The sequence below is a fragment of the Schizosaccharomyces pombe genome, assembly GCF_000002945.2.
Source record: "Schizosaccharomyces pombe strain 972h- genome assembly, chromosome: I".
Taxonomy (NCBI): domain Eukaryota; kingdom Fungi; phylum Ascomycota; class Schizosaccharomycetes; order Schizosaccharomycetales; family Schizosaccharomycetaceae; genus Schizosaccharomyces; species Schizosaccharomyces pombe.
The window spans coordinates 641,829-664,205 of record NC_003424.3 but is presented as its reverse complement, the minus strand read 5'-3'; the positions used below and the strand labels follow the sequence as shown (position 1 = coordinate 664,205).

General features: G+C 36.1%; 8 protein-coding genes and 11 long non-coding RNA genes across 19 annotated transcripts; 10 read left to right on the top strand and 9 right to left on the bottom strand.

The window, feature by feature from the left end:
- Positions 1 to 25: 25 nt before the first annotated feature.
- On the top strand, positions 26 to 3,428 carry SPOM_SPNCRNA.672. The gene has a single exon (NR_151038.1). It is a non-coding gene; the product is annotated as a non-coding RNA (long non-coding RNA).
- SPOM_SPNCRNA.671 lies at positions 98 to 4,122 on the bottom strand. Its single transcript, NR_151037.1, has one exon. It is a non-coding gene; the product is annotated as a non-coding RNA (long non-coding RNA).
- Positions 854 to 1,062, top strand: SPOM_SPNCRNA.79. The gene has a single exon (NR_151166.1). It is a non-coding gene; the product is annotated as a non-coding RNA (long non-coding RNA).
- Positions 4,029 to 8,130, top strand: lkh1 (dual-specificity). Its single transcript, NM_001018423.4, has one exon. It carries the CDS (start codon positions 5,374 to 5,376, stop codon positions 7,444 to 7,446), a length of 2,073 nt encoding a protein of 690 aa, NP_001018187.2. The 5' UTR covers positions 4,029 to 5,373; the 3' UTR covers positions 7,447 to 8,130.
- Positions 5,484 to 6,284, bottom strand: SPOM_SPNCRNA.2283. The gene has a single exon (NR_191651.1). It is a non-coding gene; the product is annotated as a non-coding RNA (long non-coding RNA).
- Positions 6,487 to 6,843, bottom strand: SPOM_SPNCRNA.2282. The gene has a single exon (NR_191650.1). It is a non-coding gene; the product is annotated as a non-coding RNA (long non-coding RNA).
- Positions 7,549 to 10,687, bottom strand: trz1 (3' tRNA-processing endonuclease tRNAse Z L2 Trz1). The gene is made up of 2 exons (NM_001018422.3): positions 10,048 to 10,687; positions 7,549 to 10,010 (listed from the first exon to the last, which is right to left on the bottom strand). Exons 1-2 carry the CDS (start codon positions 10,430 to 10,432, stop codon positions 7,966 to 7,968), a joined length of 2,430 nt encoding a protein of 809 aa, NP_593023.1. The 5' UTR covers positions 10,433 to 10,687; the 3' UTR covers positions 7,549 to 7,965.
- Positions 8,164 to 10,387, top strand: SPOM_SPNCRNA.2281. The gene has a single exon (NR_191649.1). It is a non-coding gene; the product is annotated as a non-coding RNA (long non-coding RNA).
- A 246-nt stretch (positions 10,688 to 10,933) lies between the features above and the next one.
- Positions 10,934 to 11,981, top strand: rtf2 (DNA replication termination factor Rtf2). The gene is made up of 4 exons (NM_001018421.3): positions 10,934 to 10,984; positions 11,028 to 11,443; positions 11,508 to 11,630; positions 11,677 to 11,981. Exons 1-4 carry the CDS (start codon positions 10,972 to 10,974, stop codon positions 11,845 to 11,847), a joined length of 723 nt encoding a protein of 240 aa, NP_593022.1. The 5' UTR covers positions 10,934 to 10,971; the 3' UTR covers positions 11,848 to 11,981.
- Positions 11,035 to 11,868, bottom strand: SPOM_SPNCRNA.2280. Its single transcript, NR_191648.1, has one exon. It is a non-coding gene; the product is annotated as a non-coding RNA (long non-coding RNA).
- On the bottom strand, positions 11,982 to 13,733 carry pis1 (phosphatidylinositol synthase (CDP-diacylglycerol--inositol 3-phosphatidyltransferase) Pis1). Its single transcript, NM_001431013.1, has 2 exons — positions 13,661 to 13,733; positions 11,982 to 13,013 (listed from the first exon to the last, which is right to left on the bottom strand). The coding sequence occupies exons 1-2, from the start codon at positions 13,716 to 13,718 to the stop codon at positions 12,358 to 12,360; spliced, it is 714 nt and encodes a 237-aa protein (NP_001417935.1). The 5' UTR covers positions 13,719 to 13,733; the 3' UTR covers positions 11,982 to 12,357.
- On the top strand, positions 12,972 to 14,019 carry SPOM_SPNCRNA.2279. Its single transcript, NR_191647.1, has one exon. It is a non-coding gene; the product is annotated as a non-coding RNA (long non-coding RNA).
- Positions 14,020 to 14,221: 202 nt separating this feature from the next.
- Positions 14,222 to 16,370, bottom strand: SPOM_SPNCRNA.2278. The gene has a single exon (NR_191646.1). It is a non-coding gene; the product is annotated as a non-coding RNA (long non-coding RNA).
- On the top strand, positions 14,641 to 15,905 carry csk1 (cyclin-dependent kinase-activating kinase Csk1; the record flags this gene model as incomplete). The annotated part of the gene is made up of 3 exons (NM_001018418.2): positions 14,641 to 15,316; positions 15,377 to 15,592; positions 15,705 to 15,905. The coding sequence occupies exons 1-3, from the start codon at positions 14,813 to 14,815 to the stop codon at positions 15,903 to 15,905; spliced, it is 921 nt and encodes a 306-aa protein (NP_593019.1). The 5' UTR covers positions 14,641 to 14,812.
- Positions 16,117 to 19,583, top strand: erd101 (EXS domain-containing protein). Its single transcript, NM_001018417.3, has 2 exons — positions 16,117 to 16,476; positions 16,529 to 19,583. Exons 1-2 carry the CDS (start codon positions 16,398 to 16,400, stop codon positions 17,611 to 17,613), a joined length of 1,164 nt encoding a protein of 387 aa, NP_593018.1. The 5' UTR covers positions 16,117 to 16,397; the 3' UTR covers positions 17,614 to 19,583.
- On the bottom strand, positions 17,659 to 19,534 carry cct2 (chaperonin-containing T-complex beta subunit Cct2). The gene is made up of 3 exons (NM_001018416.3): positions 19,493 to 19,534; positions 19,325 to 19,456; positions 17,659 to 19,277 (listed from the first exon to the last, which is right to left on the bottom strand). Exons 1-3 carry the CDS (start codon positions 19,493 to 19,495, stop codon positions 17,829 to 17,831), a joined length of 1,584 nt encoding a protein of 527 aa, NP_593017.1. The 5' UTR covers positions 19,496 to 19,534; the 3' UTR covers positions 17,659 to 17,828.
- On the top strand, positions 19,523 to 20,246 carry SPOM_SPNCRNA.670. Its single transcript, NR_151036.1, has one exon. It is a non-coding gene; the product is annotated as a non-coding RNA, possible alternative UTR (long non-coding RNA).
- On the bottom strand, positions 19,793 to 20,918 carry SPOM_SPNCRNA.2277. The gene has a single exon (NR_191645.1). It is a non-coding gene; the product is annotated as a non-coding RNA (long non-coding RNA).
- On the top strand, positions 20,668 to 22,361 carry aut12 (autophagy associated protein Aut12). Its single transcript, NM_001018415.3, has 2 exons — positions 20,668 to 21,988; positions 22,075 to 22,361. The coding sequence occupies exons 1-2, from the start codon at positions 20,694 to 20,696 to the stop codon at positions 22,319 to 22,321; spliced, it is 1,542 nt and encodes a 513-aa protein (NP_593016.1). The 5' UTR covers positions 20,668 to 20,693; the 3' UTR covers positions 22,322 to 22,361.
- Positions 22,362 to 22,377: the final 16 nt, after the last annotated feature.

Genomic DNA, 22,377 nt, shown 5'->3' with positions numbered 1-22,377 from the left:
TACAACTATACATTGATGGAAATGACATGGTTAATGGAAGATGCAATTGCTTAATAAATACTAGTTTATTGGAAAAAAAATTCGTATTTTCGTAGTTACCGAGCATAAGCGCTACTTTGTTTTCTGAAAACAAGTTTCCGCAATACTACTCCTAAATAAACACAAGGCAAAAAGAATACATTTGCAATATTCCATTTATTTTGTTTTACAAGTCAATTCCCGACTCTGTAGACAAGTGAAAAAGGGCAAACTCACATATAGCTGCTGAATCATTTGCAAACTAATAACCGCTTATTCAAGCTTAATGAATATTATTCTAAAGAGGGAAAAACAAATACATACGTATCAGGATAAAAAATAAAAGGAATTAGAATCGCCAGGTGAGCAATAAACAGCAAGTCACCGAAGAGTTATCTTCTTGAAATCATACAGAATACTATATCAACAGTTTTTGAAATGAATGAAGTGGTTTTTTATTATCCCGTAATCACCGGTTAGTACAGTTTACCGGTTTTAATGACATTCCGTATGTTGAGGAGACAATACGGATTGATTTGCCTGTTCACTTATGTGTAGATGATAAGGAAAAGTGCTTTATCAATTTTTCACGAATTATGAAACCCATCAGCAATCATGTTTAATGAAAACATACCCAAGGTTGACATCAAGCAAATCAGCAGATCGTCAAAACTGTTACGTTTTATTTTACCTAATGTCTCTTGGCAATCTCTATCAATCATCGATGACAAGTATTGTGAAAGATGAAAGATGATTAGTAATGATCAATCTTGATATTTTAAAAATCTCTCCCATTCACTAATTTCTGGCTAATTAATTAACTCACTACACATCTAGTATATCGACGAGTATCCGGCTTTCGGGTATAAAAGAAGAGCATGAAATTCCACGAAAACAAACTTAACGAATCATTCATTAGCGATGCTACAAAACAATATACTGTTGGAGTTTGCCGCTCGGTAACAAGAAAATGGCATTCATAACAACGACCCATTCCAACCGTAATGGGCCATACTGAGTTTTTCTGTGGTTACTCAAAATCGTTGATCAAATTCATGGTAGCTGTTTCTTGATTCACTTTTACTCGGGACTTGTAAAGCCGATTTTCGGAAAAGTGTGATGAATAAATGACGCTGTCGGAAACAACTGGTATTTTTGGGTTGGCGAGTAGGTTATTTTCTACAAAACATACAAATAATACAATACATTGCTAGCAAAATCAATAGTGCATATATAGTACTAATAACAAAGAGTATTTAAAAAACAACATATCGATTTAGCAGAAAAAAATGGGAAGGAAGGTATTGAAATAGAGGATAGATGGCATGGCTCATTAAATGTAGGAAACCAAAGTAAGGATGACTGGTTTGAGATTATTTCCTTACATCCCGTAACATGCAAAAAAATGCAGCAATTTAACACGGTGGAGGGAAAGTATCGAATTTTTTTACTGGTAAATGTAATATATTGGATTGAAACAACTCCGCTTGCCATTATTAAATAAAAAATAATTCTTTTCGTTAACTAAAAAGTGAAATCAAAATTAATTTAAAAAAAAAGAAAAGTTAAAGGAATACTATGCTACCAATATTTCCCTCGAGTTTATATTGATAAAGCATTTAGCTAGGCTTACAAATAAGTTGCTTGCTTCATATATATCTTATTACCTGTTTGATAGTGAAAAACAATATTCAGCCCCAACGGTTCGGTTCCTTTTTGCTTAATTGTACTACCACACAACACAATACAAAGCTTAAATCCTGAACCTAGGAAATGGGTATGCGGTCCGTTCAACGAATGTTGAAGTTGCATCGTCCTAGATAATCCTAGGAGCAAAAGCTTTGATTGCTTGCTCAGCCTTTGCTATGAGAAAAAGGAGTCGATAACTTGAGAACACAGCGATCGGATTTCCCTTTAAAGATGGAAGATTCATTTGTTACATAAGAAATTCATGTCAAAATGATTTCTGTTTACACTGCGTTTTATAGATGTTACTATGTATAGCAAGATTAATTAACATGTTATTGTTATTTGTTATTATGTTTTTAATACTATGTATTTATAGCATCTGTAATGTCTGCGTTTTTCAACTGCCAAAGAGCGCATTTTCTACAAGTTTCGGTTAATGTTGCAAATAACCGATTAGACTTTCATGTCATGACACTTGATTTCACTTGTGCTGACGCTTTTTTATGAACGGCATATCGCTGTTCAGCTGCTTTACCGACATGTAATGGCCAAATCTCGAGCTTGACACTTTGTAAAAAGTCTCAATAATAATTCCCCATCCACAACTGACATACATAATTGATAGTACTTACTAGCCTTTACCCTTGCCAGCCAGACAGCTTCCACTGTACTGAGGTCAGGGATCATGACATAGACTGATTGCAAATTACGAACAAGACCGTCAATCTGCACTTTAGCATCTCCTAAAATAATAATCGTTAAAGCCGACTAGCTATTAGGGATGACGGGAGGAGCAAAAAAATAGCCTGAAAAAAGAAAAAGAAAAGAAAGCGTATTTAAAGAAAGGTTAAAATTTTCTTTGTTCTTTCAATAAGTAAGCAGTTTACTCCTGGTCCAGAAGTGCGACGGACCTTGCGTGCCGGTAAGGAAGTTGCAAAAAAAAAAAAAAAGGAAAAAAAGAACCGAGATAAAGTTGACTTTCAACTTCCGTCTGCAGTAACCGGATTTCCCAAAAATTTCAACGGGTAATTCAATTATGCAAGGGGATTGTCATTCTTTTTTTTACATTTTTGAGTTTCACGACACATTAGTCCCTTAATTGCAGCTACAACCATGCCTTGTTGCCTATTTTTTTCCTTTGCTTAATTACAATTTCTCACCCCATTTGAAGTCATGTTGATTGAATTTTTCACATCCCGTTTTCAAGCTCTAACATCAGTCATTGTAGATGATTGATTGTAGAAAATTATATTTGTTTCCTTTTCGCGACCATTAAATGATTATTCAATAGTTGATGAATTATTGCCTTTGTTGTTTTGTTACTCATCATGGCAATTTTATCGTATTATTTGTTACATAGATTATTGTCATCCACTAAATTTTTTGATGGCCAAGCGTCGCTGTTTGGACGAAATATTCGATTACCGAGGACGGATGGCCATAATCAAGACTAGTTTGGTAAGAGAATTTGGCAGATGGGCTGGACGACATTTGTTGAAAGTGTGAGAAACGCTTCTGAAAAGGCATGTTTTCTATATTTCATTTCTATTCTGGTAAAGAATTGTGCGGAATACTATACCATGGACAAATGGGGCGGGCGACAAGGCAGCTACAGTATAAGCGGGCATATAGCATTCATTGTATAATACAGTATATAGTACATGGTAGGTAGAGTTGGATAGAGATGGTGAGAATGACAGTTGCATTATTTATGCGTAAAACTATATGTAAATTTTATAACTATTTATGTAAACATGCGTTTATATATGTGTATGAGTGTGCATGCTTGTGTACATTTGTGTGTGTGTGTATGTGTGGTGTGTATTGATGTTTGAATGGTATGATGACAATGATAAGCCATTTCTTACGAAAACTCCTTAAGTGAATATGGTTGAGTTGAATGGAGCGGCATTTGAATGGTAAATGATTAGTGATCTAAATTAATGAAAATTCATTCAGCGCCTCTGCCTCTACGGCCATGGCGGTTTTCGTAGATCTCAGCCCTTCAGAGTAGCAAGCGTCTCTTACGCTATAGTTGGGTGACGGCTAGGTACGTTGCATACTGCGCACATGGTGTTGTGGAATGTGTATACTTTTTCATAGGAAGGAGGTGCCAAACGCAACGCGCCTGGATGGTGATTGTTGGGTTGTTCCCTCGTCCGGCCAATTTTTTCCAGCTATTTTATTTTAAGGATAGAATAACAATGATGTTGTTCCGGTCTCACAAACATGATTATCTCATGCAAATTTCACCTTTTCTAAGTGGCTTTACCAAAGAAAACGCAACTTATTATTATCCAAACTCTTGCTAATTCCTTTTTACTTTCTCCACATCCCTCGAATTGGCTTGAGGCTTTTTCTTTTATCCTTTCTATCCTCAATTACTAGTTTTCTTAGCAGTTGTATTATTAGGACATTGCTTTGTTGTTTTACCCCCCCCCCATTGGAATTACATTCTGTGGGATTGAAGGAAAGAAAAAGAAAATTGCTTATTAAGAGTCGTATATACTTCATTCTTCAATTTACTACACTCACTACTTGCTTTTCTCCATCTACGATCTACCATTTTGTTAGGTAGACTTTCGTACTACAGCTACATCGCTTGTCGTCGACTTTGTGTGCTTTTGAAAACTGCCCTGGTAATTGCCGATTCTTTTGGGGGTTATTTATACTTTTGTTTTATCCAAATTACTAATCCGCCTGATTTGGACATTGATCAATTTTGGTAGTAGCGCAATCGCACCCCCTCAAACACAAAAACCTCATCATTGTCTCATGGTACAATATTGCCTTGGAACATCATTACTTTAAAGCAATACGATTGATACAAAGGTTTCCGCTAGTTGTTGATTGAAGGTTTGGTGTTTATCGTTTTTTCGTGTTTGATTTGCCTTTACAGACCCTCCGTGTTCGGCATACTTATTCTCCGGTATTGTAGATATTTATTTCTCTCCGATACCTTTTTGCATTTGCTGTTTCTCTTTACTGTTGCACCCTACATTTGATTGAGAAAGGGGTTTAGTGGTTGTCGTCAATTGTCTTTATTCTGAGAAAACGGCTTTCTTCTCCCTGATATAAGAAACCATTTGGTTTGATAAATATATTTCAAGTTCACTTTCTCACTGTTTTCCGCTTCTTTGCTGATTTATCGTTTGATCGACGGCCTTGCAATTTTACAACGTCGAGAATTTTAACTTCTTTCTTCGTGATTGCATTCAAATTTTGAAACTCTTTCGAAGTAGGTGTACCAGTTAACTTGATTGCTCATTCTTCCTCCCATTCTCTGCTTCTTGATGAACTAGCTGTTCTGGTCCAACACCAATTGTCGAATGCTTGTCAGTTCAGTTCTATTGCTTTAATTCGTCCATTTTTTATTTTTATTTTTTAAATTCCGCCTTTCTATTTTGTTCTTACCCTTCGACGAGTCGAAAAAAAAGGTTTTTTATTGCTTTTGTCGCTTGGTGACTTCGAACAAGGAAACTTTTCCCCTTATTATTGTTTGAGAAACACTTATTTTCGGTGGTTGGTATCTCTTTTCATCATTTTTGCTTCTGGTTTTGCATAATTCTAAAAGATACTTATCCCTTTTTTCAGGTTTCGACGTCTTCTACCTCTTCACTTTACCAATTTGCTCGCATGACTTAGACGGAATCTTTTTATTGTAAAATGCATTCCTTAAAACGTCGTAGAAATCATGCGCCTGATTGGCAGGACTTTTATAAAAATGGTGTTCCACAAGAAGTCATTGTTATAGAGGACTCAGCTTCTCCACGGCTTACCCCTAATTTACCGCCTCCTTTTTCTGTTCATCAATTACAATCCTTCGTACCTCCGCAACCTCCCTCATCATCATCACCCTCTACCACTGGCACTGTGGCAGTCCCTATCAATGGTGCGAATGCTGTTTATCCATCAACTAACTCGGTATCTCTTCCTCAATCCTATGATCCATGGTTGGATGCTAATGGCGTCGTTCCATTACCGCATGATGTCGCCAGCCATCCTTCATATATGGTTCAGTCTCCTACATCGTATCATGCGTGTTCAAATAATCAATCGCCATTTCCCCATTCACATCATCCTCCCCTTCATAATCCACTACCTGTTTCATGTCAACCTGTTTTACGGCCGCCTCCTGTCCCTCAAGTTCCTTCACACTGGTACCCGGTTTCGCTTCCCTCTCCTAATTTACCTCACCAACCAATTTCTAAACCTCCAGTGATCCCTAATTTACCAAAGCTCCAAGTCCATCCGAACAGGCTTCCACATCCCATCCATAATCATCCTTACTCGTCTCCAACCTCTTATCCTCCCCCACTATGTCCTGCAACGTATTGTCCTTCTAACCCTCCTCAGCTAGCTCCGGCTACTGCTATCGCTCCTTCCTCGCAATCGTCTCAACATAAAAGTGTAAATTATTCCGTCACCCCAAGTTCCATTAACAATCATACCGCTGTACCATTATCTCCAACGCTGGCCGTATGGCTTCCGATGACTCAACCAACTTTCCAACCTCCTTCTGCAAACGTTTATCAACCGGCTTCTAATGCCAATCAAGTTATCACTCCTGTATCTATTTCCGATTATCGACCTCCGAAGAAAAGGAAGCGAGCTGCATGGCCCCCATATAAAAAAGTCGACCGCGTAAATGTTCCTGTTGTGCATGATACTACCGCTTTTGATCCATCAACTTTTGATGATGATGACGGTCATTACAAGGTTGTACCTAACTCCAAATTTGCCAACCGTTATACAGTTGTTCGTTTGCTTGGGCACGGTACTTTTGGCAAAGTTATCCAGTGTTACGATCAAAGTACAGGTAGACATTGTGCTATCAAGGTGACTCGAGCAATTCCAAAGTACAGAGAAGCTAGTCTCATTGAATTAAGAGTTTTACAAACTATAGCTCATAGTGATCCGACAAATGAAAATAAGTGCATTCAGTTACGCGATTATTTCGATTACCGCAAGCACATCTGCATTGTGACTGATCTTTTTGGCTGGAGTGTCTTTGATTTTTTAAAGAATAACAACTACATTCCTTTCCCTTTGAAGCATATTCAGATGCTATCCCAACAACTTTTTAAAAGTGTTGCGTTTCTTCACTCTTTGGGACTAGTACATACCGATCTTAAACCCGAAAATGTTCTTCTGGTATCTAATGCCTCAAGAACTATTCGATTACCTTATCGGAATTATTCACAGAAAGTCCTTAATAGTTGTGAAATCCGGCTTATCGACTTTGGTAGTGCAACATTTGAAGATGAATACCATTCCAGTGTAGTGAGTACTCGTCATTATCGTGCTCCAGAGATTATTTTAGGGTTGGGTTGGTCTTATCCTTGCGATGTTTGGAGTATTGGATGTATTTTAGTTGAGTTATTCACGGGACAAGCCTTGTTTCAAACCCATGAAGATAGTGAGCATCTGTGCATGATGGAAAAAATCCTGGGTCCCTTTGATAGGAATATGATTTCGCGTTCCTCTCGTACATCGCAACGTTTTTTTAAATCTGACGGAAAAGTCCGTTATCCTTTGTCAAATACGCCTAAAAAAAGCATTAATTATCTTCAATCTCTGCAAACGCTAGAGCAAATATTTGCAGTATCATCTCCAGAAGTGGCTTTGCTGCTTGATTTATTGAAAAAAGTATTCGTTTACGATCCTAAGCGGCGAATAACTGCAAAAGAGGCCCTTTGGCATCCCTTTTTCACCCAACCAATTTCTTCAAATTTGTGATGGATAAACTTAGAGATTTATAATTTACTTCATGTTTTTCAATAATTTTCACTCTTTCTAATTTACAAATCTACGGAAGTCTCGTATTTCTGGTTTGTGTTACGCTTTAGCTGATGTTTATTCGTTTGTTATTATTCAGTTTCTTAGACGAAAACTCGCATGTTCTACAATTACTTTAATTGCATAGAGTACTTGGTTATCCGATATAAATTAAAACTCAAAATTGTCCTCTTTTTAGATTATTCCATAAAGGTTTGATTAAGTCGTCAATTACACTCGTAAATTTTGGTCCTTGGGTTAAATAGTAGTTACTCAGTGAAATAAAAGAAAAAAAGATCATTAATGGTTTTCAGGACTATTTTAATAGATACGGATTACCTTGACAATTTTTTTGAAGTCTGAAGTATTTTGTTATGAACATAATTGTATAATGAAGAAAAGGTTTGCCCATTTCATTAAACAACAGAGATCACTTGCCTGAGACCCAATTTATATAATATGAGACAATAGCTCAAGTAGTTAGAACTTTAAAGGATCCGACTCCTCTTTTAAATTTTCCTCATTAAATAGATAAGCCAGAGGCTTTCCAAAATAACGAAACAATGAGATATCCGATATTTTAAGAGTCATTCCATCAAACGCCAAAGCTATATGTAAGTCTTCTGTCGAAATATCAATGTCTGGTAATTTGGGATATCGTTGGCTAAAATGAGTCAAAATAACGTTTTTTGTACCAGCTTTTTTGGCCACTTCTAAAGCTTCAGAGTAAGTACTGTGTTGCTTTTTTATTGCAATTTCGTGCATAGAGTCTTCCAAAGTAGCTTCGTGAATTAATAAAGTTGAGTCTTTGGCAATGTTAGCAAAATCCTCAGAAGGTCGAGTATCTCCAGAGTATGCGATCTTCCAACCACTGGAATTAGTAATCTCCATGCAATATGAATACGGGCAGTGTATGGCAGGAACCGTTCGAAAAGATACTAAATCAAATTCTTTAAATAAAGAAGACAACCTAGAGGATTCCAAAGCAGACGGCTTCCTGTCAGTACGTAAAGCACTATTGGAAATAAATACGATGTTGGATAATGGTAGATAATCAATCCTTGAGTATTCTAGTAGCCAAAATTCAAATTGTGGAGGTGCTGTTATAAACAACTTTGATCTGCCATCTGAGTACTTCGTCCAAGCCTTTAAAACCCCTATAACACCAGCATGATGGTCAGCATGCATATGGGAGATATAAATCCATCGTAAAGAAGCTATTTCGTATTTTAAATTGTCACCATACTGCCTCGATAGACGTCCCAAAGTGCCCTCTCCACAGTCCAAAAGTATGTTTTTCATACTGATAGCTGAGTCTTCCATACATTTTTTGTCAACGGGAATTCTAACGTAAGTAGATGAAACATTTCTGTATAAAGAAGGCATTGCAGATCCAGTGCCAAGAGTACAAATTTGGATGTCAGAACCTGCAAAGCTCGGTGCCTTTGGTTTATCACTAACATATTTTTGAGCTTCTTCAACAAATGATTTATAATCTGGTTTCTCTTTCAAAATTTTATCCTTCAACTCTTCAATCGAAACCCCAACTTCCGAATCGTCAATACCAGTTTTTTTTCCAAACGCAAAACGCAGTTTGGGTTTGGCAAAAGCAATTCGATTGTTTTTTTGTACATTTTTAACTTCATAGCAGTTAAAGCCTAAAGGAAAAACTTTTGAATCTAACAAATTAAGTGTTGCAATAGCGACTGCACTCCTAGGATAATTTATTACTTCGTTTACTTCAGTCGAAGCAATTAGATGGCTCACCTCACTTGGGAATGAAGAAATCCAGCTCTGATAACGTGGATTTTTGTATACTTCTGGTGTAACCGAATGAATGACACAAACAGGTTTAGGTGCATTTGTCCATTTATGATTTTCAATGACCAAGTCAATTACGAGTTCGTTGGGGCAATGAATAATAAAAAAGGAGGAGCCAGGAATAGAAGGACCAATCACTTCTTTTGGATATACTGTTTTTCCGTTTTCAAGAGTTACAGGTTCTCCTCGAGCGAGTCTACCACAGTCTAATCCTTTCGTGATACCAAGCGATTTTGCTTTTGCGGCGTCAAATTTCCCTGGGGTAGGATGGGATTGAACAATATAAGAAATAAACAGCTCTGGCTTGTCTGGTTCCAAAGGAGCCGGAGTGTTATACATTGCATTCTCAACGACGAATGATGTATCATTGGAAACGTGAGAATACCAATGAGGAGAAGTATTTGCTCTATCCTCTTTTAATGGTCTTGCATTTGTACCTCTGTTAATGTTTTCATGCTTCCTTTTTTTAAAAGAATTTTTAACTAGTGAAACAACTACCGGAGTTACACAAATATTTTCATCAACGAATACTGGGGCCTCAGCCGAAGTATATCCCTGTACCGTTAAATTTACATTCGTATGATAAGTGAAATGCCGCATCGAAGATAAAAACTGATGAACTTCACTAGGTCCATGAAGGACAAAAGGACTAGCTTCTCCGGTTTCCCCAGGTTCCGAAATATCATTGAGAGACAGCAAAAAGCCTATTGTCAGAAATTATTAAATATATTTAACACTTACCTGGAAACCCACCACAAGAATCCCACCATGTAGGATAGTTTACAGTCGAGCACATACTATTACGTTCAGATACAATAACTTTGTCCCGATCATCCAGCTGTAGCATATCAGAAACAGAGGTAGTAGACGATGAAGAAGAAGAATCATATGTATCTGGTGATGATATTGAAGATCCTTGCATTAAGAAGACATCTTTAATCTTTGATAATCGAAGCTGTTGGGAGAGTATAGCTCTTTGACAACCTTCCCCTACGCTTCCAAATACATACCTCTTAGAATCAAAAAATAAGTGGATGCAGGGAATACAAGATGTATCCCGAGAACTGACGCTCACAAATTGTAAATAGAAATTTTTTGTTGCCCTAAAATTAACAGTTTTCGACATTTAACACGACCTGAAAAAGAAAAAGGAAAAGGTTCAATATGAATAAAAAAAAAAGGGTCCGAAATCTAAGTTAACAAAAACAAAAGTAAGTAAAGGGGCCTAAAATACTAATAGCTACTCAGTACCAATTTTCGAACTCAACTGGATACTAAGAGTAAGAGGTTTCGGATTTCACAAAATGTTTCATATAACATTGATTTAGATGTATGAAAGAAGCAGTTAACTCGTAGTTGAAACCTACAAACCAGCTGTTGTAGAAGAAAAATTGCTGCTTTTGGTGTATACTTTCGTAAGTCCTTAACGCAACTACGTATTCCCATCACAAATGTTTGCAATTTAAATAAGGTTTAAAAATAAGCGAAGATCATTGAAGCGAAAATTGTATTTGACATTTCGGTATATCTTGCGTAACGAAACCTAACGTTTAATTTTAGTGCATTATAGTAGAATGCAGTAAATGCAGTCGTGGAATGTAAGCGCTTCTTTGAAATATGCTTACTTAACACTACTCTGTAATATTTAATACACACAAGTAAACTATGGGAAATGACGGTAGGATTCGTTTATTTTGCTTCTAAATTTTAACATGTTTTAGGAGGATCATTACCAACCCGAAACGAATTAGTGAAAGAGCCTGGCAAAGTACCGCCGCTTGATATAGACTTTAAACGTTCTGTAAAATCTTCTCAATTTTCTCAGTGTGCCATTACGGATGAGCCCTTATACCCTCCAATTGTATCGTGTGGTTTAGGAAAACTGTATAACAAAGCAAGCATTTTACAAATGCTGTTAGATAGGTCAAGTGTTCCGAAAAGCCCTTCTCATATAAAATCACTGAAAGACGTGGTACAACTTCAAGTTGAGCTGGATGATTCCGGTAAAGTGCTATGGTTATGCCCGATTACAAGACATGTAATGTCTGATACATACCAATTCGCCTACATAGTGCCTTGCGGTCATGTATTTGAATACTCTGCCTTGAAGCAGTTTGGCGAGAAAATGTGTTTTCAAGTAAGTCTATCGATAGCTAAGAAAAGCATTTCCAACCCTTGAGTTATTGCTAACACAACATCAGTGTAATCAGGTCTACGAGGAAAAAGACGTTATTCCCATCAACCCGAATGCTGAGCAATTAAAAACATTAAGTAAACGCCTTCTTGATCTCGCATTATCTGAAAAGACTCACAGTTTAAATAAGGTACTTCACAGAATTTTCAAAATTCGGCAATGACTAACATACTTAGGCTTCAAAGAAATCAAATAAAAACGGCGATAAAAAACGAAAACATGTTTCAAAATCAAATAGCAAGCACGCTAAGCATGAATTGCGGACAAATAGAATGTTGGATGGAGAAAACGTAAAATCTGAGACCAGTGTAACTGACATGGAACGTGTAAAAAGGGTGAAGATTTGAGGGACGCTTTATTTATGGGTAAATTAATACACACATACATTTATCTTTTAAAAAAAAATCTACTATGTACATTTAAATAGGATTTTTTTATCATAAACAATGTTTTTAAATTAATGCAACGAACGATTAAATTTATTGAAGTAAAGTGAAAGTTATATCGCTTAAATAAGTAAAGCATTCTATTTCTAAATAAGCTTTTCGACGAATGGCTTCACGTTGTGGATGCATTTTTTTATTAATCAGTGCAATCACTCCAACCAAGCTTTTAAAGGTGACAGAAAATAATCCCAAAGGCTAAGCTTAACACAAAAGTGCTTAGCCCAATAGAATTAAGGCTTTTAGAAAGAGAAAATGTCAAAAAAAAGGTATTGAATTATAAGAGGTAAAATCAAAGAGAATGCACAAAGTAAGCTTGCAGATCTAAGGTCGAGGATGTTCAGATTGAAACCATCCTGATTAAAAATAGAAAATTTGGTAAACAGAAAATATGAAAATAGGATAACCCTGTGTTTATTGAAGCTTCTTTGCAGCCCTTCTTTGCTCAACATCCATTTTAACCAAGGCATTGGCAGCATTCACCAGCTGAACAACGTTAATAATTTGTTTGGCAAGGCAAATAGGACCACATAAAACGGCTAGAAGGGTCGGATAGGAAAGAGGGAGCTCTCCAGTCGAATAAATGAAGGAAGGAACTGGTAAGTAGCCAAGTTTGGGAGGAGTACGTGGGGTAAAAGATAGTAAATAAAGAGCAACGAAAAACATCTCATTAGCAGCGCAAAAGATGAATAAAACTTTATTGTTTCCATAGTAAAGTCTCAGCATCCAGTTATGCTTCTTTGTTACCGTTTTGTGTGAGGAAGCACCTTGATGAAGAGTGCTGTACATATGCATATAATGGCTGGCAAGGTCCAAGCTAACTAACAGTTGAAAAATTATAGCATATTTTGGATAAGCAGCACATAAAAAGCAAAGCAAGCACGAGGTGGCGCATCGGTCTGTGACCATATCCAAAATTGCACCGAAATTGGTGGCTTGATGCAATTTGCGCGCCGCCCAACCATCAAAAGCGTCAAGTAAACTTGAGTATAAATACACAATAGTACAATAATTTGGGTGCCATGACATAAAGTACAACGAAATAAGTACCAAAAAAACCCTAGTAAAACCTAAACAAAGAGTCAGAATACTGAACAATTATAAGAATGAAAGTCCAGCGCTAATTTCAGCATATTGAGAAAAGAGGCCATAAAAGATAATGATTCACAAAGTTTTAGTAATTTTGAAAAGTGACGAAAATGATGCTTTTATAATAGAGATAACTTGACTTGACGCAATAGATTATTTTCAAAAGGGTAAGTAAATCTGTTAAGTCTAAGAACACCTTAAAATTATTAAGCACAACAAATAATTTTACGCACATCTAAAGTCTCATTCATTATTTTAATTAACTTCCGAAAAAGCATACAAAGTATCCAATACTCCGCTCATAGCTTGCCCAGAGCAAAAAGGAAAATCATTTGACAGCTTTAAAAATTTAACTCGCATATTTCTTAAAATATGGTTCAGTTGGTGCTTTGAGCAACATGAATTCTATGTAGGCTCAATTGCTTACATCGAATGGCAAAACAAATGTAGAAAGCATACAGCCTTTTTTTTCTTTAAAAAGCTGATAGGAAAAAAATATCAAAAAAAAGTATCATTTCGAAAAGGCTTTGACCAACCTTCCGGGTAAGACATAATTAAAGAAGGAAATGTAGACCTTTTTGCTCAACATAGCTTTGTTGCTGTAACAAGACTTCCGAATAATACTCACCAATCAAATTTGGTACAAAAAAGTACACGTTTGGGTCTTTCTGCTCGTTCTTTCCCATTGTAACTAATGTTGCAAAAGGAAGATACAGCGTTAGTGGTCTGCCATAAAGCTTACCGCAATATCGCTTTCCGTTGGAATACGCAAAAAAAATATTACCGCCCGTACGAAATCACCGTAATTAATATTATAAAAGGCCAACGTAGGATTGTTTTCGTTTCGCTAAGCTTATTACCTTCTTTGGAACAAAACACTTGCGCGACAATCATAACCTAGCTTATTTAAGGTTACCTTGACTCAGTTCAATTATTAATGGTTTTGCACGAGTAATTTCTTTCATGTTTGTAGAATTATGAATTAAAATATTTAATAAAATTATTTATCTATTTTTTTAAGCTGTTACTGAGAAACAGTTCTTGATTTAACTATTTTTTTTTTTTTTTTTTTTTGACACTGTCAGTAATAATCTCGAAACATCATTGCGTAAAACATTTCATAGACAATCATTATTAATATTTCTTTAATAAATTAATATTTTTTCTAATTTCCTATAACAGCAGCGATTTTTGGAAACAGATAAAGTAGTAAAAGATTAAACCTATACATCTCACCATTTTTGACAATTCGAGTAAGGTAATGTAGACGCATTTGACACATATATGATCTCTAAAACAATTAAAACACTTATTATCACAAAGATATTTTTTTCATTCAAGCAAACAAAGCGAAAAAAAAATAAAAATAAAAAAAGAATTCTTAGTATTCTTCCTTACTACAAAAATTCATACTCTGACTTTATAAGTGTACTACAAATGTATAAAGTACATATAAGAATGGTATCTATTTATATTTTTTTAAAAGCATTATCCAATATCTTTTTAGCATCATCATGCGAGATCACAGTTAGGCTTTCATCTGGTGGCCATCCTTCACCGCCAGTACATATCTATATGTCTGCTCTCATTAAAGTTTGTAAAAAGAGTAAGCCTCACCTCCAAACACATTGCATAAAAAGAAAAACATATTGCGTAAAACACCTTGCGATAAGTAATTTTCAAAGTTTTATATTACAACGTTTTAGCTGTTTTTTATTTTGTTAGATAGGCTTAAAATTTCAAGTGAAATCAATCAGGAACGATTGAATTTATAAATTTAATGAAATCAGTCGGTCATTTCGTTCCGTGGCTCACTGATATAAGGCACCTGACGGATGGCACTATTAGTGAAGTGTTCGTGGGTGAAAGAAAGAATAGCAAAAAACTATATGTTATTAAAGTTCAAGGTTTAGTATTTAAAAGGCCACCTCACGATGCCATGAGAGGCAAGCTTATTTTAGAGTCAATAGGCCATCCACACATTGAAAGGATAGTGGACTCTTTCATAGACAATGAAGCAGGATCCGTTTACCTTATAACGAGTTTTAAATCGTTTGTTCTATCAGATGTGATGGATGAAATTTCAATTGATACAAAATGCAAGATCGTATTGCAAATAAGTAGCGCCCTTGAATACCTAGAAAAGCATGGGATTCTGCATCGTGATATTCATCCAAATAATATACTATTGGATTCAATGAATGGCCCCGCTTATCTATCTGATTTCAGTATTGCTTGGTCCAAACAGCATCCAGGAGAAGAAGTGCAGGAACTCATTCCCCAAGTATGTTAAAGAGAGTTTTATATTTTGCCGAACCTGCAAGATTTCTAACGTTTTTTTTAGATTGGAACTGGTCATTATAGAGCAATTGAAACCTTGTTCGGCTGTCATTCTTATGGTCATGAAGTCGATCGTTGGACATTTGGCATTCTGATCGCTGAACTATTTTCCAATCAAGCTTTGTTTGACGATGGATCTTCTGAAGGATGGCCTAGTGAATTAAGGTTAACAAGCAGTATTATTCAAACTTTGGGTACTCCAAATCCAAGCATGTGGCCTGTAAGTTTCAAATCTTTAACATTATATCTGAGCCTTTGAACAAAAACAAAACATTTTAGACTTTTTTTTTAAATAATAGGGTTTCATGCAGATTTTGCTAACTGTTTTTAAGGAACTTTCGACTTTCCCAGATTGGAATAAATTTATATTTCATGAATATCCACCCAAACCTTGGTCAGAAATTTTACCATCTGTTGATACTTCAATTCAGTATATAGTTTCGCATCTTGTCACATACTCAAATCGGGCTTCACCATCCTTCGTGATTGAGTCATTCCCTAAAGTATCTGCTAGGCTTTCACAATATGCATAAAATTTACTCTCAGGATTGGTGTAGGAAATACATAATTTATTTTAAAGGACAGTAGAAATAAACAGGTAGGCAATACTACCGTAGGAATTAATTATCTTAGCTTCAGTTAATATTCTTTTGTCTTTTTATTAAAAACTCCTTTTGATAATACTGAGTTTTATAGTAATATCCAACGTTGAATATCTAGTGCAATAAATCGCAACGATAATCTGTAATTCTACGCACAGCATTTCTTCAATCTCACATTAGGTTGATCACTTGTATTAAACAACCGAATAGGCCTACATCTGTTTTGTTTCCCACAACTTAGATACTTATTTTGGTAGCTTGATGCGCATGCTAACCGTGCACGACTACGCAATTTGGTACCGAACTCTTCCTCCCTTCTCACATCTACCTGAGCATTTAATGCCGCTAAAAATTGTATTGGAAGATAATAAAACATTCTTCAAATACTTTAAATTATGCATCTAGCCTAGTGACGGCTTAAAGATGGATTTGGAAGTCGTGGAGTTTCCCTTGCACCACAAATTAGCGCTTCCGTTTCGTATAGGTCTTCTGGTTATAGTCGGTATGAACTTAAGATTTTCAATTTACTAATACTAACAATCTCTATTCTTTAGGTACCTGGTTATGGTCAGTTTGTTATCATTTAATTTACATCCTGAATCGGTACCAACCAATTTCTCCCAATCCACGAGGTTCTCTGAATTCAAAATGGTATCACTTACTTCAAATTCCTTTATCTAACAGGCACACGGATCTTGAGGAGAATACTGAATTCAAGGCGAATTTAGTTAGCCCAGTTGATTTTCATGCTGGATATTGCTTTGCTGCTATACTGTCTATTTCTTGGGCTACTGGGTTTATTCTATTTTTAAAGAAAACTCAAGGAGACATTGGTGGCCTTTATTCTCACCCTATTTATCCTCTTCTCTGGGTAATAACGGCTTTTATTTTAATAGTTTTTCCCTTTCCATGGCGCTACCGGTCTTCTCAACGTGGGTTGAGGAAAAGCATAATTCGCGTATTTTTGTTTTTTCAAGCAGATTTTCGTTCCCCTTATAAAGATTTCATTGTTTCTGAAATATTCACATCATATGCTAAAGCACTTGGTGATTTTTACATTTTTGGTTGTGTCTTACAGGGTCATATTAGTAAATTTACACTTAGACCTGATCTAAAATGCGATGGCACTTTTTTTGTTCCTCTAGCAATGGCCTATCCTTTCATTGTTGCAATACTTCAATGCTTACATTACGGGTTATCTCGTAGAAAACATACATTCAAAATTAACCTGCTAAGCGCTTTAAAACATGCAACAGCTCTTCCGGTAATATATCTTTCTGCTATCATTCATGCAAAGCAAACTAAATTTACGTTGACATCTGGACACGGTTATTTATTTTGGTTATGGATTCTTTCGGCTCTCCTGAGCTCTGCTTATACATTCTTATGGGACGTCTTCATTGACTGGAGAATCCGATTTCCTTTTCACAAAAGCATTAATCATAAAAGGTTCCCTATGTTTATTTACGCTATTGGGTGCTTTATTAATTTTATTTTACGAGTTACTTGGAGTATGAAACTTCATCCCCGGTTGCATCAATTCCATGAGTATGAAATGGGGATATTTTCTTTCGAAATGCTTGAGATCTTGCGAAGATTTCTTTGGCTATTTTTCCATTTAGATGCTATCTCCTCATAGTCACTACGAGGTAAACTTTTTCTTTTTAATCATTTATTACAAGTCAACTCAAGTTTGCAAGAAGGAACAAGCCAAATTTCTCGATACATTTACATTCCTTAATTAAATTTTGGTCACACTAACAATGTAATCGCCTCCTTTTATTTCTAATCTTTTTAAGTACTAGTAAGAATGTCCTTTTATTTGAAAAAAATAGTTGTTAACCACTATGCCCATTACATTCGTTCACGGGGTCTTGGTGCAGCCTTTAATATAGTATCAACGCGTAACAAAAGTTGAGCACCTTCAGATCCACTTGAAACTACAGCTTGTTTTAATTTCAATGCCTCGAGTATACCCTTGGCTCTCATATCAGCAATCTCTCCTTCATCCATATCAAGACCCATTGTATCGTTGCCATCATAATGAGCTGCCTTTAACTGAGCTACTAGCTCACTAGAGTCAAAGCCAGCATTATCAGCCAATATAGTTGGTAATTGTGATAATGCTTTTGCAAAAGCAGAAACAGCAACTGCCTTCTTACCAGGCTCATGGGTAGCAGCTTCTTCCACTGCCTTGGCCATTAGCATTTCAGCACAACCTCCTCCTAAAGTGACTCGAGATTCAGCGACTGTTTGGGAAAGAACAGCTAATGCATCATGAATGGCTCGTTCAGATTCATCCAGTAACTGATGAGTGGCACCACGTAAAACAATGGTGCAGGCTTCTCCGGCTTCAACGCCAGAAAACTTGATCATTTTATCTTCACCGATAATGATCTCCTCAATTTTCTTACAGTGACCTAATTTGACAAGTTCAGGATGGTCAAAAGTTGAAGCAATTTCACCACCAGTGACCAAAGACAGCCGCTCAATTCCATCGAAGTCTGCATGTTCAATGGACATAATACCAGCGTCAGCGAACAGCTGCTCTGGCCAATTGTAAATGAGTTGACGGTTAATGAAGCAATTAATATTATGACTTTTGATTTTTTCAACTTTAGCCTTCATTTTCTCGCGCTCAGCGCGTTCAAGTTCGGCAAGCTTGCCAGTTGTGTCTACACGAACCCTAGCACCAAAAACTTTCACTTTATCCGTATCCATAGCCGTATTAGCAATTAAAATGTTAGCATTTTCCATAACTTTGGGACAGTTAACACCAATAGTTTTATTGAGAATAAATCCCTCATCAAGGAAGGAGTCATCAAGTTTACCACCAAGGATCTTAATAATTTGAATGTTATCCAAGTTCGTGCTACCTTTCAAGCGAAGCACTGCATCAACAGCCAGCTGAGCAAAATGGTTTTTATTCTGAGATAAGATTTTGGAAGACAGAGTAGTTCTGGCAATATTCTCGAGGTCACTACGAAATTTAGCAGGATCACTAGAATTATCAATAGAGGAAGCACGAAGAGCATCGATAGCAGTTTTAGTAGCAATACGATAACCATCGATAATCACTTGAGGATGTATTTTTGCATTGACCATAATTTCTGCTTGACGAAGAAGTTCAGCAGCGAAGACACACACACTGGTAGTACCGTCGCCAACTTCATCATCTTGGACTTTTGAGATATTCACTAAAACTTTAGCAGCTGCATTATCCAAAGCTATAGACTTAAGAATGGTAGCACCGTCATTTGTCACAACAATATCACCCGAAGAGTTTGATTGTAAAATTTTGTCCTATAAATCGTTAATTAAAAATTTTTTCTATGTAGATTTGACCTTACCATTCCCTTAGGACCTAAAGTGCTTTTTACCAAATCGCCCACAGCAATTGCACCCACAAACGATGAAAGACGGGCATTTTCACCCCGCTCTTGGATGCCACTTTCGTTAAAAATCTGATGAGGATTTAAAGACTATATCGTTAGTACGGTTTTTACACATGATATTACCATTTCCAGATAGTGTACGATAAACCCAGAGTTGCGGTGGTTGAGTGGAAAGTAGCTTACAGCGAACAAGAAGCTCGTCGCAACAACGTAAGCCGTAGCTTACCAGGCATGTACCAGCGACTGTATATTTCTAGTTTTGGATCGTAAATAATATTATAATCAAATATTTTTATAATATATATATTTCATTCTCTTACGTTCATATTCATGCAAAAGAAAATAATGAGACAGCTTTTAAGCATTGCTATATAAAACACTATTCTATTACTCTCAAATATAAAATATCAAAAAATTAAAAGATTTCCTATATCTATTCAAGTCTCTATGAAGTTAATACCGACTACTGAGCATGTTCAACAAACTAGATGATGGTTGGCTTAATCGAGTGTTTTATTATTGCTCAAAATGAAATATGAAGCGTCGATTAAAGATTTCAACTGATTTTTTATTTTCGATTCCCTGTATGACTTGTGTTTTCTTACAAGTACTAGACTAATGTTTTTGTTTTGGAGCAATATAGATATTGAAAGAACCAATGCGCAAATCTCAATTCTATTCAATATTAGATGGAACCATCTCGAAAAGTTAGCCAACAAGTTTCTAGATCTTTAAATGTGAATACCATCCTTAGACCTTGAGAAGTCAAGGATAAGCAGCATTTTAGTTGAAACGATAGATCAGTGATCACTCCTAAATAACTCAATATAAACAGTTTGTAGTAATACATCTAGCGCTATATTCTAAGCGCTTTTTAACATTAATTTCTTAACCAAAGAGTATTCTTAGTTTAGAGCGCGTACATTTCATAGAACGTGTAATTATTAGTTTTATTTTAAATTCAGTACTGTTCTCTGTATACAATTGACTTCCATGTAAACGTATCTTGAATGCCATTTAGTTGTAATATGAAATTCTTTGCCGAAGACTCAGCCATTCCAATCTTCCCTTTTGAATTACCTATACAACTAGGTACGAAATCATCTTCGGCACAATATCTTTATGATTGCACCGCAAAGTTGAGTTTCAACATTTATTTAAAGAATCAATAATTATTTTTTATTCAATAAAAAGCAAAATATTTAAAACGCCTTCTTTTCCCTTAATTTTAACCGTAAATGAGTGAATGAAGCGAGGTTAGCATTATTACAACAGCTACAGTCCTCCTTATTCAATCCATCCCACTAATGAAAACAGCCAGTTGATGGAACCAACATCTGAGCATTCATCAATCAAGGAGGAAGTGGAAAATGATAACGTTCATAGATCTCATGAGTCGGAATGTGGATCACTGCTGTTAAACCCTGGTAATGTTCTAATGGCAGCGCCTTCGGTGTCAGAGGATGATCAAGAAGTAAGCAGGTCTACACCAGAATTGCGAAGCCACGTGGAAAACGTTGAACAATTACTTTCTGATATATTGCATGATAATTCCTCTCCGCTTAATGTAAGCACTTCAGTATCGAGCAGTAGTAACAATACGGCTGTTGATGAAATTATAAAACTACTTTCGTTGATATCTTTTGATTTGGCAAAACAAAAGCGCACATATTTGATATTCTCTTCATCAGGGAAGCCCGTGTTTAGTAACATTGTTGATGATTCAATTGAGCCATCAACCGTTGGCGCGTTACAAGCAATTATTAGCTCTTTCGAAGTGTCGAAAGAAGAGCTAACAAGCTTTTCTACCTTTTCCAATGTTATCGTTGTTCTCTCCAAAAATCCTCTTTATCTTGTTGGCGTATCGCCATCGACAACTTTAAGCGCAGCATATTTACTCAGTGAGTTAAACCTCTTATATTGCCAAATACTTACTGGGGTTACTGCGAAAGCTATGCAGCTGACCTTAAACTCCCGCCCAAATTTTGATTTGAGAAGACTTATTGGAAGCAACGAGCAGTTCCTAAAAGAACTATGTGATCAACTTAATGATTATGAATTAGTCCCCACATTGAATGCCATATCTCCTCTTCCTTTACGTTCCTCTTTTCGTGATCAGCTGTCGCAACTGCTGTTGAGAGAAACACCCAAATCTCTGCTGTTTACTTTTATAGCTATACGAGGTCGGCTTGTTTGTATGGTTAAGGCGAAGAAGCTTTTATTACATGCTAATGATCTCTATTTACTTTTCCTATCACTCTTCCGCACACAGTCTTTTAATGATTCAATGGAGCATTGGGTGCCTGTTTGTTTTCCTACTCTAAATCCAGATGCTTATATTTACATTTATAGCTATTTCCTATGTAAGGACACTGTCTTGATAATGGGGAGCAGCGAAAGTGGTGTCTTTTTTGAAATGCAATCAGTGAAATGCAAAGTTGCTCAGGAAATTCAGGATCATGGATGGTTGAAAAAGCTCATTTATTGTGAAGAAATGGATAGAACTACGCCAAGGAATCCCGGATCTCCTTGTATTTCACATTACTTGTTTTATTCAAAGAAATACTCACAGTTTTATACTCCTGGCTATTCATTTTCAACTCCCAATTTCAATACTAGGTACGTATACAATGATCTATTTTTCTTTACAATTTCAATACGATCGCTATCTTTGGGCTCATTTGCTTTGCTAACTATGTTTTTAGAACTCTTTATGCTATTTATGCTAGCTTACACGACCAGGCATTTCACAAAAAAAATTCTTTCTCAATTAATATGACTGTCCATGAATCTTTGCTTCTATTCACGTGGTCAACTGCATCGTTCGACTTTCATTGTATTGCTAACGCTACCACTAGCAGTCAACTGCTTATTGCAAATGTTAATAAGATTTTGAGATGGATACGAAGGGAGGAGAATCGATTATTTATACAAACAAACCTTTCGTTTTGATAATGAGCATGTAAAGTTTAATGAAATTCATTTCTTTTTATTTTTTATGATGTTTT

Coding starts and splice junctions, on each gene's coding strand:
- lkh1 (NM_001018423.4), top strand. CDS start 5,374: ATGCATTCCTTAAAACGTCGTAGAAATCATGCGCCTGATTGGCAGGAC.
- trz1 (NM_001018422.3), bottom strand. CDS start 10,432: ATGTCGAAAACTGTTAATTTTAGGGCAACAAAAAATTTCTATTTACAA. Junction 10,011..10,047: donor TTCTTGTGGTGGGTTTCCAG/GTAAGTGTTAAA, acceptor TTCTGACAATAG/GCTTTTTGCTGTCTCTCAAT.
- rtf2 (NM_001018421.3), top strand. Junction 11,444..11,507: donor GCGAGAAAATGTGTTTTCAA/GTAAGTCTATCG, acceptor ACACAACATCAG/TGTAATCAGGTCTACGAGGA. Junction 11,631..11,676: donor AGACTCACAGTTTAAATAAG/GTACTTCACAGA, acceptor TAACATACTTAG/GCTTCAAAGAAATCAAATAA.
- pis1 (NM_001431013.1), bottom strand. CDS start 13,718: ATGGGAAAGAACGAGCAGAAAGACCCAAACGTGTACTTTTTTGTACCA. Junction 13,014..13,660: donor TTTTGTACCAAATTTGATTG/GTGAGTATTATT, acceptor CTCTTTGTTTAG/GTTTTACTAGGGTTTTTTTG.
- erd101 (NM_001018417.3), top strand. CDS start 16,398: ATGGATTTGGAAGTCGTGGAGTTTCCCTTGCACCACAAATTAGCGCTT. Junction 16,477..16,528: donor AGGTCTTCTGGTTATAGTCG/GTATGAACTTAA, acceptor TCTATTCTTTAG/GTACCTGGTTATGGTCAGTT.
- cct2 (NM_001018416.3), bottom strand. Junction 19,278..19,324: donor CTTTAGGTCCTAAGGGAATG/GTAAGGTCAAAT, acceptor AACGATTTATAG/GACAAAATTTTACAATCAAA.
- aut12 (NM_001018415.3), top strand. CDS start 20,694: ATGGAACCAACATCTGAGCATTCATCAATCAAGGAGGAAGTGGAAAAT. Junction 21,989..22,074: donor ACTCCCAATTTCAATACTAG/GTACGTATACAA, acceptor CTATGTTTTTAG/AACTCTTTATGCTATTTATG.